The 12,734-nt window shown below is 45.1% G+C and overlaps 1 protein-coding gene across 6 annotated transcripts in view; it reads right to left on the reverse strand.

Annotated features, from left to right (window-relative positions):
* Positions 1-2,210: 2,210 nt before the first annotated feature.
* Positions 2,211-12,734, reverse strand: part of POMGNT2 (protein O-linked mannose N-acetylglucosaminyltransferase 2 (beta 1,4-)) — a 34,942-nt gene continuing 24,418 nt past the window's right edge. For 5 of the 6 annotated variants that reach the window (XM_082045877.1, XM_082045880.1, XM_082045881.1 and 2 more), the window contains one exon: positions 2,211-4,527. In XM_082045877.1, coding sequence (XP_081902003.1) covers positions 2,699-4,435 — 1,737 coding nt within the window. In that variant the 5' untranslated portion in view covers positions 4,436-4,527 and the 3' untranslated portion in view covers positions 2,211-2,698. Of the gene's footprint in view, positions 4,528-11,482; positions 11,671-12,734 lie in introns of all 6 variants that reach the window. The other variant, XM_082045878.1, reaches the window with a different exon arrangement.

Here is a 12,734-nt window from a genome sequence, read left to right on the forward strand (position 1 = left end):
ACATGCTCTCAGTGCTGTGTGCTCTGGCGGAGGAGGAATTAGGTACAGCAGTGAGGCTCTGGTATAGACATTCTTATACTAGGCAGGTGTTGGAGGCAAACAGCCACATCACCATCACAACTCCAGTGTGCAGCGAGCTCAGAACTCAGAAAGGAAAAAATCATTTAATTTTTGTTTCCACCTCATAAACCGCTCATAGCACTGATGAAGAAGACAGAACCTGAATGCACATTTTTGGAAAGCACATCTGATTTTGTTCTGGAAAAAAGGGAGTCTCTGAAAGTAAGAGACCGTTTCATGCTAGAGTTAAGTCCATGGAAACCCACATATCTGACACTTCATTGCTCTGTAGCCAATTTTGTTGATTAGAATCATTAGGATATGAGAAGAAAATAGTTAATGTGCTGTAACCAATCTGCAAATGTTAGAAAATCTGCAATGATGTGAAACTAATTTTAAGTGAAATGGGATGGTCTACAAATTACAGGCAAATGATTGCTACAAAAGGCATGGAGAAAGGCAGGAAAGCAACACAGAGACCAACAGTTAGGAGAACACAGGCAGCTCACACACACACAGAAAATTACTTCTGAGAACTGATGCGAAACAACTGCTGACCAAACTTCAGCTTCTGAAGGCTCATTCAATACCAGCTTTGTAGGGTGCCAACATTACTGCCCTTGTAACAGACAGCAGGAGGATGGCCAGTAGCCACAGGGCTACCTGTACGTTGAACGGACATGAGGATGCAAGGTTGGTGCAAAACCCTGCAGTGAGCGGGACCTCATCAGCCAGGGAGGTCCTGGTGGCTTCCCTGAACACCCTGCTCTCATGTCTGTCACCTCTTCATAAAGTTCTTCTCATCTCAGCTCTGACACACGTGACATGTGATGTGCAGCAATATGGAGACTTTGGGGCACAGCTTGGATACCGACTTCAGCAAGCAGCCCATTTTGTCCTAAGAAAACAACTGCAGGAGTATTCATGTGCCACTTTTAAAATATCAAGGCAAAAATTATTAGCTGGCAAGACTATAACAGCAAAGCAAACGCAGACTTTGGGATTGCTGTTCTGCTTTCCCCCCCCCCTTTAAATCATAAACGTGCTTGAAAACAAAGCAAGACATAATGAAAATTAATATATGGAAGTAGCACTTGCCTGAAGGTCCAATGTTGTACAGCGGTGTTTCACTCATTTTTCAACCCTCCTGTTTCTTGTCTGATTTGTACAGCAATGTGTTTCTCCTCCTCTTTCTAGAACTCATATTGTTATCCTGCCTTGAGATGCTCATCTATCAGCCCATCACTCAGAAGGCAAGCCATTTATCCTACTGTTCAAACACCCATCCAGACCTTGAGAGAACAGTGGGCTCTGGGAAGGGAGAGGAGAAAAAAGCACTTTTCCTGTTGCTTTAACATTGGTTATGAACTACGGAGGATATTACCTTCTATAAGTGAAACATCTCATGCTCCTGCCCCTTTTTTTCTTCTCTTCCCCAAACCCCGTGCTTTTGACACAAAGCTGTTTTTCAAAGACAGCACCATTTAGGGCCTCCACCTAAAGGAGAAACATGCAGGATCAGGTCCTGTGTAGTCAGTGTGTTACCCAAGCAAGGAAGCCAGATTCTGATCTCAGGGAAAATGAATATAAATCCAGAATAAACTACTCCCCTGACCTGAGCAGCTCCGTCCAGCCCAACGTGACAGCACCCACCTACCTGCCTCCACTTCCTCCCACCAACACCCAGTAAAACCTGTACCAGAAAAGCTTCCCGCTGCCACCACCTGCCTGGTGCTGAGCAAAGCATGTACCTGTTAGCAGCTCTTACCAACAGATTATTCCGATCAAACACCAAAAAATCATTTTCTTGAGCAGATTTCTGCAAGTGCAATCTCTTCCCCATCAGCTCTTCCAAACCATTCCCTTCCTTTCCCACAGACCTGTACATAACTCACAAAATGAAAACAGATCTTAAAGCACAGTAAATTATTTTATCCACTCCATCCTTTCTATCTCCCATCTGCTACTCCAGCCTTTTGCTCTTGGGGTGCAGTAAAATCTGATTTTAAACATGAAGCTGATACTGTAGTCTCATTCTTGAGCCAAAATATGAAAAAATTAAAAGCTACCCATATACACACTTTATAACAGTAATATATAAATCTATCACAATAACCATTTTGACAGATAATAAAAAACAATAAAAATACTGAGGAGGTTTACAGCAGTTTAATGAAGGCTCTTGTACCAAATCTTGAACTCAAAGTTACAGTCAGAGTTATTGAAAAAAACAACGTACAATGAAAAAGCTGATGAGAACTGCCCACCTAGCCATGGAATTAACCGCGCTTTAACGCTGTGCTTAAATACTCACCACACAATAGAAACGAATTTAAATCACGACTAAGGTACACACAATTCACTTCCATTTTGTTTTCAATTACATGTATTCAGCATGTAATTTAACTTCTGGAAGTTACTCTGAAGAACACAGAGGTTTCTTTTTTTTCTATTTTTTTTAAAATCGCTCACTGGAAATAAATACCATTTGAAGAATACACACAGAGTGCAATAAAATGGACACTTAGGCACTGGTACAGTCTAGTCCTCTTCAGCCCTCTACAAACTACAGGACAAGAAGTTTTAAACCACAGATGGAGTGGAGAGCAGGGCAGAGCTGTACAGGCAGCGCAACAGGTTATGTACTACACAAGAGCACATCTGCAAAAGGTCCTAGGAGATTTTTGTTGAAGATGCAGCGTATCCACACCAGGTATATTGTGAAGGGCTTTATGTTTTCTGAGAAGGTGTGATTCTGATGGGACAAGATATAAGGCATGTAAGTGTTTTCCCCTTGCTCTTGTATCCACACCTCATATTTCACTTCTCTGACCTTGAGATACTTCAGGTTCCAGGGGATCTGCCAAGACACCGCAAGTTTAGCTTCACTCGTGCCCTGGACAGAGGCTTGACACTTGGCATCCCTCACTTTGCCAGGGTAGATGCTACCAGACCACTTCTGTTTCTTGGGTCCTGGCTTAGACTTCACAGTCTGTCTGATGACATGGATGAGTGAAGGGATGTTCACCTTCGTGTCCTGGTAGGCACGGAACAGCCACTCGGGGTTGCGGCAGCAGAGGTGCCGTGGCACCTCCGTGCTCTTAATTATGCGCTCTTGCTCAGCTTTGTCCAGGTGAGCAATCCCACCCTGATCCCAAGGTCTGTCTGGGTAGGTAACGGTGTCTTCCCGGTCGGTGTTCTGCCAGGCAATGTACTGCAGGTCCATGCCAGGAAGGGTTGCCAGGGTTTTGTAAGGGGTATAGTGTTCAGGGTTGATAGCATAAGGAAAGAGCTCCACCACCGTAGCACCTCTTGGCAGGAAGAGAGACATGACTAACTGGGCCCCATGCATGCTGACCAGCATGGATGCATTGCTGAGCAACCGGACGATGTCAGAAAACGAATGCTCCTCTAAAGAGACGGTAATGGTTTTCATCTGAAACTCCTGAGCGAGAGCCAGGATTAGTTCTGCCTCATTTAGGATAAGTCTGTTGATTGTTCGACTGAACACTACGATGTACTCCTCACTGGAGCTTTCCTCCAAGCTGACGTTCAGCTTTTCCATCATGAATTTGGTGAACTGCCTGATCTCGTTACCAGAAACCAAGATGTTAGCCTTCGGCCCTTGTGGCTGGACAAATCCGTACTGGTACCAGGTCGTGATTTTGGACAGCCCCACATAAGATTTGGTAAAGCAGAGGAGCCTGCCCAGGGTTTTAAGCTGCTCCCTGAGGAGTGGCTGCTTGTTACTCAGTAACTTGTAGAGATCAAAGTGAACACCTTCACTCCACCCTTCCATGAAGAAGAGCCGTGCCTCCAGATCTAAATCGGAGAACTGCTGCATGGTGTAATAAATGGGGAGGAGGTCATCGTGAAACACGTGCATCAGGTTGTCTGGGTTGAACCTGTTAGCGATCAGCGCCACATCAGGCACGAAGACTGGCTTTGGCATAAATTTCAGCGCAGTGGCTGGCAGCTCCACAAAGTTGAAGTACTGGGTGTTGTGATCTTCCACCGAGGAGAGGTCAAGCAGAGCTGGCTGGAACCTCCGGGAGCCCAGGTTGGGCAGCATGACCGAGGAGTTGCTGTGGAAGTAGACAAACTCCTCAGCCTCCGTAGAGTAGCAGAGGGATTCGAAGCGGCAGATGCGGTCGGTGTGCATCCTGCCAGTGCACACCATCCTGGTACCGTCCTCCACCAGCGCCTGGAGAGCTGCATGGTAGTCAATCTGAACCTGAGAGAGTTCCTGAGACTGACGCATGAGGACCAGCTCCTCTTCGACCATGAAGGCATGCTCTCGCAGTTTGAAGTATTTCCACAGCACAGCAGCGAGGACAGACACGAGCAGGGCATTAAACACAGCTGCTATGTTCATTCTGTAGTTAGATCCTAGCAAGATGACAGGTGGGGAATGCAATGGAGAGGGAACACATCATTAACACTCCTTGACATGGTGAGGGCAAAGACCTGTGGAAAATAAAACAAGAAAGGAACCATTTAAACATCAGGTTTACAGCTCCGCCATGAATCACATTTTATGGACTACTCAAGACAGTTCAGGCTTTTTTTTCCAGCAATTTTTCCCCCTTCCAGGGCATGAGGGAAAAGAAGAAAAGTGTCAAAGCACTACCAAAAACTGTAAAAAAAATAAAGCAAACAGAACTGGGAGCTGCACTACAGGAAGGCTTCCTCTCTCATTTTTGTGTCTATCCTTTTGGAGAAGAAAAAGGAAAAAGAGTTTGAGGACCAGCCCTATGAAGCTTTCTCAGAAAAAATGGTAGGTTTCCTGGGACATTGGATCACTCTGCTTTCTGCAGACCGCTCCAGCAGTGAGAGGAAAGACAACACTGCCAGCACCGGGCCACTCGCACAGGGCTTGGAAGATGTAGCACCTTCTCTTGATCTGCCATAGGCCTTTCACATGGCTGCGAGTACCCAGCTCTGCCTCTCGCTTTTACTGTGCGGATAATAATAGCACAAGGAGTATTGCCAAGTATAGATTTTGCTACACTCCATTCCAATATGAAATGTGAACTGGTGAATATAACATTCAATTTAATTTTTTGGGGGGGCAGGGGGAGGACTTGCAGGTCTATGGACTGCTGTGGGGAGACTCCCACGTCACTCAGTCATTTCTTCGGCTGCAATTCGGGATTAAAGCATAGGAGCTGACATCGCCTTCCATAAGAAATACTGGCATGGGAGAGAGGAGAGCTCTGTTCTTCATGCGAAGAACTGATGCTTCATTAAAGCAATCAAACCTACATTTAGTGAGAGTCTGACTTGCATCCTTATACAAATGGAAAGGTAATACATTTGAACTGTTTCCAGTGTTGGTGTTTTCCCATTCCAACCTGAGAATCTCTTCTGTGCTGCTCCAAGGCCCCGTGTTTCCTTTTGAGTTACAGGAGAGATGTCGCCACTGTTTTCTTTCTATGTAGAAACACTACTGGCTTCTGCCAGAGTATTGATTATATTTTCAGCTGTGAACTTCAATCGAGATATTGATTCACCTACAGTATTTATGGGCTCCAATATTCATTATGCATCAAGGTTTGCTGCTAGTCAGGCTGTAAATAATGATGTAGTCATGACTCACGTGGAACTTTAGGAAGGGAAATTTCTGATAGGTATGTGCCTGATCAGACTGTTTCTAACTGCAGTTTTTAAAGGCAGCAATTTAAAATCCCTTTGATGCAAGTTTGCAGGTAGGGGAAAAAAAACAATGTCTCAAGCATATGCTCTGTCATCCCAAGCAATAGTCCCTTAACATTTTAACCCAGAGATGTTGTTCTTATTTGGCAGAGTGGAGAAAGGCAGCAAGGCATATTTAGGACCAGTGCAAACACCTTTTCTACTACCAAGGGAGTTCTTCTGAAAAGAGATATTGCAGCCTAAAAGCCTGATCCTGCAATATGGGTCATGCAGCTTGGAATTGAATGGAGAATCAGTCGTGGAATTCAATGAAGTTACAAGGGATCCCTACAGCTTGTGAGATACCAACAGGGATCCGTGTCTTAGGAAGAACTGAAGGTGCGTGGGAGACTGAATAATACCAAAGAAACGACTGCTAGCTGCAAGCCACACAGATTCAAGAGATGGTCTCTGGGGATCTAAGCAACAAATTATTTTCAATTACAGAGCAGCTATAGCTACTAAAACGGAACAGAAACGAAGTCTACCTCCTTCAGCAAGTGGTCTGAAAAACTGCCTCATTTAGCAACTCCTTGAAAGCAGGCAGCAAATTAAAAAGGGGTTGTTTTGATTTCAACCATGTAAAAGGAAATGGGAAGGGACCCAGAGTGGTCATCTAATTACCAGGGCAGGATCAGCTCTCCCTAAACCACGCACCAAAAATCTCATTCTTAATACTTATTCCCATCTTAAGCCAGTCTCTAGCAATAAAGGCATGAAGGACTATGATAAGCTCTTTCTTAACACTTAGCCTTTGTTTCCATCGCAGCAATTTAAACCTGATCTTGTCCCAGGTGCCACAGATATCCTGCACAGATGAACGATGGCTGTCACATCACCTCTCAATCTTTCCTTCTCTGTAACAGTGGACGACTGCTGCTATTCAGAGCTTTGCGACTCTGAGCTATGGCTGTTCCATGGACGACCTTGAATGGAAACCCACTGGGGACACTGGCATATCACTCAGCTAGGTTCTGCTAATGCCATCAAACTAGTTTTCAGGAAAATAAAACCACTGACAGGGATAGATCTTAAGCTATTTTGTTGGCACCATCTAACTCCCCACATAACCTCTCCACTACAGGCCTTTGATCTTGTGAGCACAGCTTTAGATGACTTCAGCAGCATCAGCAAGGAAAGGACAGAGCCCAAGCAGCCACATGCAAAGCCACTAGTGAGTATGTGAAGGAAACCTTTAACAATCAAGTCCTCTGCCACAGCACACATTTCAAACAAAGGCCAGGCTGCAGGCACTGTGAAACTTAACTACTGCAGGTCAGAAGAACAAAGCAACTACAAGTTCAAAGGAGTCAATGCTGAGTTGCAAGAACTTGGCAGAGGGGGGAAAACCACATGGCCTCTTTATTATTCTGGTAGGGTGAGGAGAGTGTGCATGTGTGGGTGTTTCAAAGGAATCAGAAGCCAGCAGTCCATAAAAACACCACTGATACCACCTGCATTTCACGGGCATGTCAGTGGTGGAGAGCTCCACCAACCATTACAAACCCCTTGAGCCTCACAGGCCTCAGTGAAAACAGCCAGCCTCTGCTAATGTTTCAGCCCTGAGTGATTTGTTCTTTCCCTTCCTGCCCCAAGGGAAGGGTGTAGGAGGCACTTCAGAGATGCAGGCTGATGGATGTGGCCAATGTTTGGAGGTTAGCAGTTTTCAGCTCAGGCTCCACTACAGCAATACCCACTAAATGGCTACAAATGAACAGCTCAGCTTTTTAATAAAAATCACCTGCAAGGTCCTCCTCCATCTCTTCCCTCACTGCAGCTCTTTCACTTCCCTGCACTTAGCTGAAGTGAACATATGCACTTTAGCCAACCAGGTGTCAGGACTGAATGTTAAAAGCCAGCAGTGCTAAAGGAATCCATCCCATTCCTATTCCTCATTGCCAATTCATAATTCCCAGTCCATGCTGCTTGGCTGAAAGCTGCTTTTGATGGAAAGCAGGGGACGTGGACAGGAAAGAGTGTCACAGGCAGAACTGAAAGGAGAGTTTCTCAGGTAGGCAGGGAACAGTCTTGATTCTTTGCCTGTTTTCCCCACATTGTATCTTCTGCCTTTTTTTTTCTTTAATCCTATGCTTTCAGTGAACATAGACCCTAGAGAACTAAAATCTTTGGTCTTTCAGGGAGTGACAGAAGATAAATAGTAGCAAACCATCCCGCTGCTTGCTTTTACAGACCCAGGAGAGGCTGCACCAAGGGGTAATGGCAAGCAATCGCTCTCCAGGTCCCCTGGTGCCTCAGTCCCCCAAGCTGAGGTCAGTCATTAAGTCCTGCCAGCAGCAGTAGTCCTGGAATGGGAAACTTTTCTAGGAGGTAGCAGCTAACTCCAAATTAGGTAAAAGCATTAAGTTTTCTACCTGAAGAGAGATGCTTCACAAGAAAATAAACTTTCATTACTAAATCTCCCTCACAAAATGGAGGGACAGTCCCATCCCACAGCACCATCGGAGAACACCTTATGAACTCAAAAGCACTTGCAGAAGTGGCAGGCCAGGCACACAGCTACTTGCCTCAGGAGCAGAGTCCTCTGTGCTATTTCTTTCAACATGTAGGTCAGCATCTAGGTCATTCACACCCCCAGTTACACAGAGGCTATTCACCCCCATTCGTACCACACTCATCCACCCTCTCACCTCCCAGTGACACTGGGATAACCACAGCGTTGCTCCATGTGAGCAATGTGCCCCAGTTACCACAGGAATAGCATGGACTGACATTTTTTTTTACTCTCTGCTTTGAAATGCTAAAGCACCATCCTTCAGCAAGAGAAGACGTGACAGCTGATACGCCAGAGACTAGCCAGAAGAGACATGCACGTAAAATCAGCACAGAGCTTCTCGCTACCAAGCTGGCAGAGGGTAATGATGCCCCATGGGAGGGGACAAGATGTGACCTTGGGGACTCCACACAGGGGTGGGCAGCAGGGCAGGAGCGACACGGGGAGATAGAAGTGGCAGATTTCCCTGGCATCAGTGCAGACAGGGCAGCTGACTTGCAGGGTCGCATGGTCAAAGATGGGGAGCTCAACAAACACACCGGTACAGGGCCTGCTCAAGACTTTGCAAAGGAAATAAGAGCGTGTCCTGAAGCTTGCAGCTCAGCCACTGTGGATACTCCTCTGCAGGGTAAGAGGCTGTGGGAGGGACTCCATTCTTGGCCAGCTCATCTTTGCTATTTCCAAAAGACATCACAGGCATGAAGAGCTTACCCCATTCTCTTCTTCCACCCTGGCTCACTTGGCAAAAGGGTCACAGCTTCATCCTCTAAGCCCAGCTACTGCTACTTTGACTGGCACTGACTACTGGTGAACAGGTCAAGCCTTCAGGAGCATGTCTGGTGTGTTCAGCAGGCACCTCTGGCAGAGACCTCGAGTATCCTGCAGGTCCATAGTACTCTATTGGAAGTTTGGACACAGTGGAACCTTCTCCCTGTCAGCTGCTGGTCATCTGATGGTATAAACACCCTCAGGAAGGGGGAAAGCAACAGGAAACATAGATGAGGAATCACAGAATCACAGAATGTTAGTGACTGGAAGGGACCTCAAAAGATCATCTGGTCCAATCCCCCTGCCAGAGCAGGAACACCTAGATGAGGTTACACAGGAAGGCATCCAGGCAGGTTTTGAATGTCTCCAGAGTAGGAGACTCCACAATCCCCCTGGGCAGCCTGTTTCAGTGCTCTGCTACCCTCACTGTGAAGAAGTTTCTTCTCATATTCAAGCGGAACCTCTTGTGTTCCAGTTTGAACCCCTTACCCCTTGTCCTATCACTGGTTGTCACCGAGAAGAGCCTGGCTCCATCCTCGTGACACTCACCCTTCATATATTTGTAAACATTAATAAGGTCACCCCTCAGTCTCCTCCAAACTAAAGAGACCCAGCTCCCTCAGCCTTTCCTCATAAGGGAGATGCTCCACTCCCTCCATCATTTTTGTTGCTCTGTGCTGGACTTTCTCAAGCAGTTCCCATTAATGTGTAGAGGAGACCAGAGTGGGTGGGATGGGAGAGATGAATTTCTACTAATAGGCAGCTGGCATAAAGAGCTGTTTGGATTCATTTAAGAGACGAGTTCTGTTGTTCTTTTTTTAATTATGAAGCTAGGGTAGGATGAATCACTACTTTAAAGCTATTAATATGATGGACAATGTTTTAAACCTCTTCTCCATTTTAAAAATCACAACCTAGGTAAGAGATTGGGAGAAATGCTATAAAGCCCACACAATAAAAGACAACAACAACAAGACACAAACATACACTACCAACACCCCCAGATGAACAAAACAAGAGCTTGATGAGAGAGAACAAGGGTCATTGGGACAAACAGCATGTCTGAAGGGGAATCATCCAGTCTTGCAGGTATTAAACAGAATGAGAAGTGCTGGTTTTGCCTACTTAGGCCTTGCCAAGCTTTTTTTATCAACTGACCAAGCACTTTCCAAGCCAATGCTCAGTTTCCCAGACCCACAGCAGGTTAAAAAAAACTCACTAAATGGGAAAAAAAGGCATGAAATATACACATTTCCAGAGAGCGTCACCACTCTGTGCACAGAGAGAAATGCCTCTATACAGAGGCCAACTTGGTTTTGGCCCAGCTGACCCACTCGCCGCAGGGCCTGCCAGCTGTGGCAGCAGTGTCCAAGCAGAACCGTCTCCACAGTTCCCAGAAATGTGGCACAACTGCAAGCGGACTGGGGCTTCTCCTGCCACAGAATGGGAAGGAACTGGTGCTGAGCGCCATGGGCAGGAAACAGGCAGGGGACCCTGACCCTTCTTCTTGTGATGGTAACGTGGTAGGAGGGGTGGGAGCAGATATTCCCTCCTTGAGGACATCTTCCCCATGAGCATTCCCTGCCCCCAGATCCACCTCTCCCTAGGCTGGCTTTCCAGGAGCAGTCCAGGAGAAGTGAAGCATGCAAACATGGCATTTCACACTGCTCCAGCAAAATGTCTTCTGTTCTTTCTCCCATCCCTGATGCAAGAGGCTTAGCTAAGGATGCAGTATATGTAATACATGCAGTTTTAAATACCTACTTCATTCATTCTCAAAGCAGAAGTTGCTAGAAGGCAACTTTCCCCATTGGAAGGAGGGGGAGTTAGGATTTGGCAGCCAAGAACTGGCTTTTGTTCTCATCTCTGTCACAGATTTCCACAGAACTACAAGCAAGTCAATCCCCACAGCCCAAAAGGCTGTTATCATCTTATTCACTGTGTTTGTTTAATGGGATACACATATCTTTCACAGTACATACCACGTTAAAGAAAGCATGGCACACTGAATGATTGATATACTGGAACATTTTCTTTGTAAAAAGCAGCCAAGTGTAGAAGTGCTGACTTTTTAAACAGGAAAAGAGTAAATTCTCAAAGGGAGCAAAACCCAGCAGCCAAAAATACAAATATCATTAATGAAGCCTGATACAAAAGGGGGATATGAAAAATAGGAATACCTTAGCTCTGCAGTCTCAAGTGGAATTTTAAATATAGAACTTTATTCAGAAAAAAATAAAATGAAAATGTAACAGTATTTTTTTTAAACCCAACTGTCTCACAAAAAGTTTAAGTATCTGTAGATAGTTGTAATCAAAATGAGGCTTCTCTTCAGTTTTTAGGATTTAGCATAAATCAGGAATAGAAAGCAAAACTTAAGTCCTTTTATACAAGACTGCAACCAAGGAGACTGAGGTTCTGTGCAGTGGTCCCCTACTGCAAACATACCTTCAAAATTAACAGGAGAATATTGGTGACTACTAGACACCTTCCAGTTGTGCTCATGGATGAAAAATGTAAGTTTTCTCCCATTTAATTTCAGAGGCTGTGAGGGCTGGGATAGGACGAGATTCAACCTCACTTTCAGGTTGACTAGCAGCCATTGATTTAATATTTGTTGATACTGTTGTCTTGATCTACAAAAGAACAGGTAAAATGCAACACTAAGCAGTCAAAGCATATGAGAAAACCACAAAACTGAGCTAAAAGTATGAAACTAAAGGGAATACTTCTTGAGCTTTTAAGGTCCACATTTCTAAGATCTCTATCCAGAATGACATGAAGTCTGAAATCCTTTTTTCCTAAGTATTTCTCTCAGCCCTCAAGTCTTCACCTTCTGACAATACCAACTCTAAAGATCAAGGTACTCAAAATGACCACAGCTATGCAGAGGGGAAAGCCTGACCAAAAGAGTCCACTCCAGCCACTTTGCTCACCACAGTATCTCACTGAAACCTATCAGGCTATATAGGCATTAACAGCACTGCCATACGAGTGAAAAGCCTCTCCTTTTGCCTGGTACCTTGCTGTTAATCTGTAAGCAAGATACCTTTGTCAGAAACAAAAACGTGTCAGAGAGCAGCAGGTTTATCTTACTTCAGTGGTCTACCTAAAGCAAAGACAGCATGGGGGTGGCTGAAGGGAAAATTTACTAATGCTGCAAAAGTGAATTTAACAGAATATGATGTGGAATCCCAAAGCACTTGAGCAAGATGAGCTTCAGCTACTCCAACTATGCCTTTGGGCTTTAGCTGCCATTTGTTATTCTCTGTATTTTATCTATCCTTTCTTTCTCCTCCGATGGGAAGAGTACCTGTGTTATTTGGATACTGGGACTGCTGCTTAGCAGCATTTACAGCCTGAGCTCTCCCCGCTTCCCAGCAGCATGGTGCCTAAGACCGCTCCTATGTGCTGCAAATTCTAAGCAGGAGCCGAAATTGTTCGGAGCACAGCCCAGCCAATAAGAACAGCAAAAATCCCTCCTTGGTTACCACAAGCTCTACATTAGTATGTTTTTAGGGGCGGGTAAAAAAAAAAAGTAATCCCAAAGCAGCACCTTTCCAGTAAGAAATACATTTCTGAAAACCTACAGAATTTAGTCTACATAAAAGATGTTTTTCCCTGTGAGACTTTTGTTTAAAAATGATAAAACAAACCACCAGTCAAACAAAGAGGGACTACAAAGACCTGGGATCACAAA

The sequence above is a fragment of the Streptopelia decaocto genome, assembly GCF_964273445.1.
Source record: "Streptopelia decaocto genome assembly, chromosome: 2".
NCBI classification, from domain to species: domain Eukaryota; kingdom Metazoa; phylum Chordata; class Aves; order Columbiformes; family Columbidae; genus Streptopelia; species Streptopelia decaocto.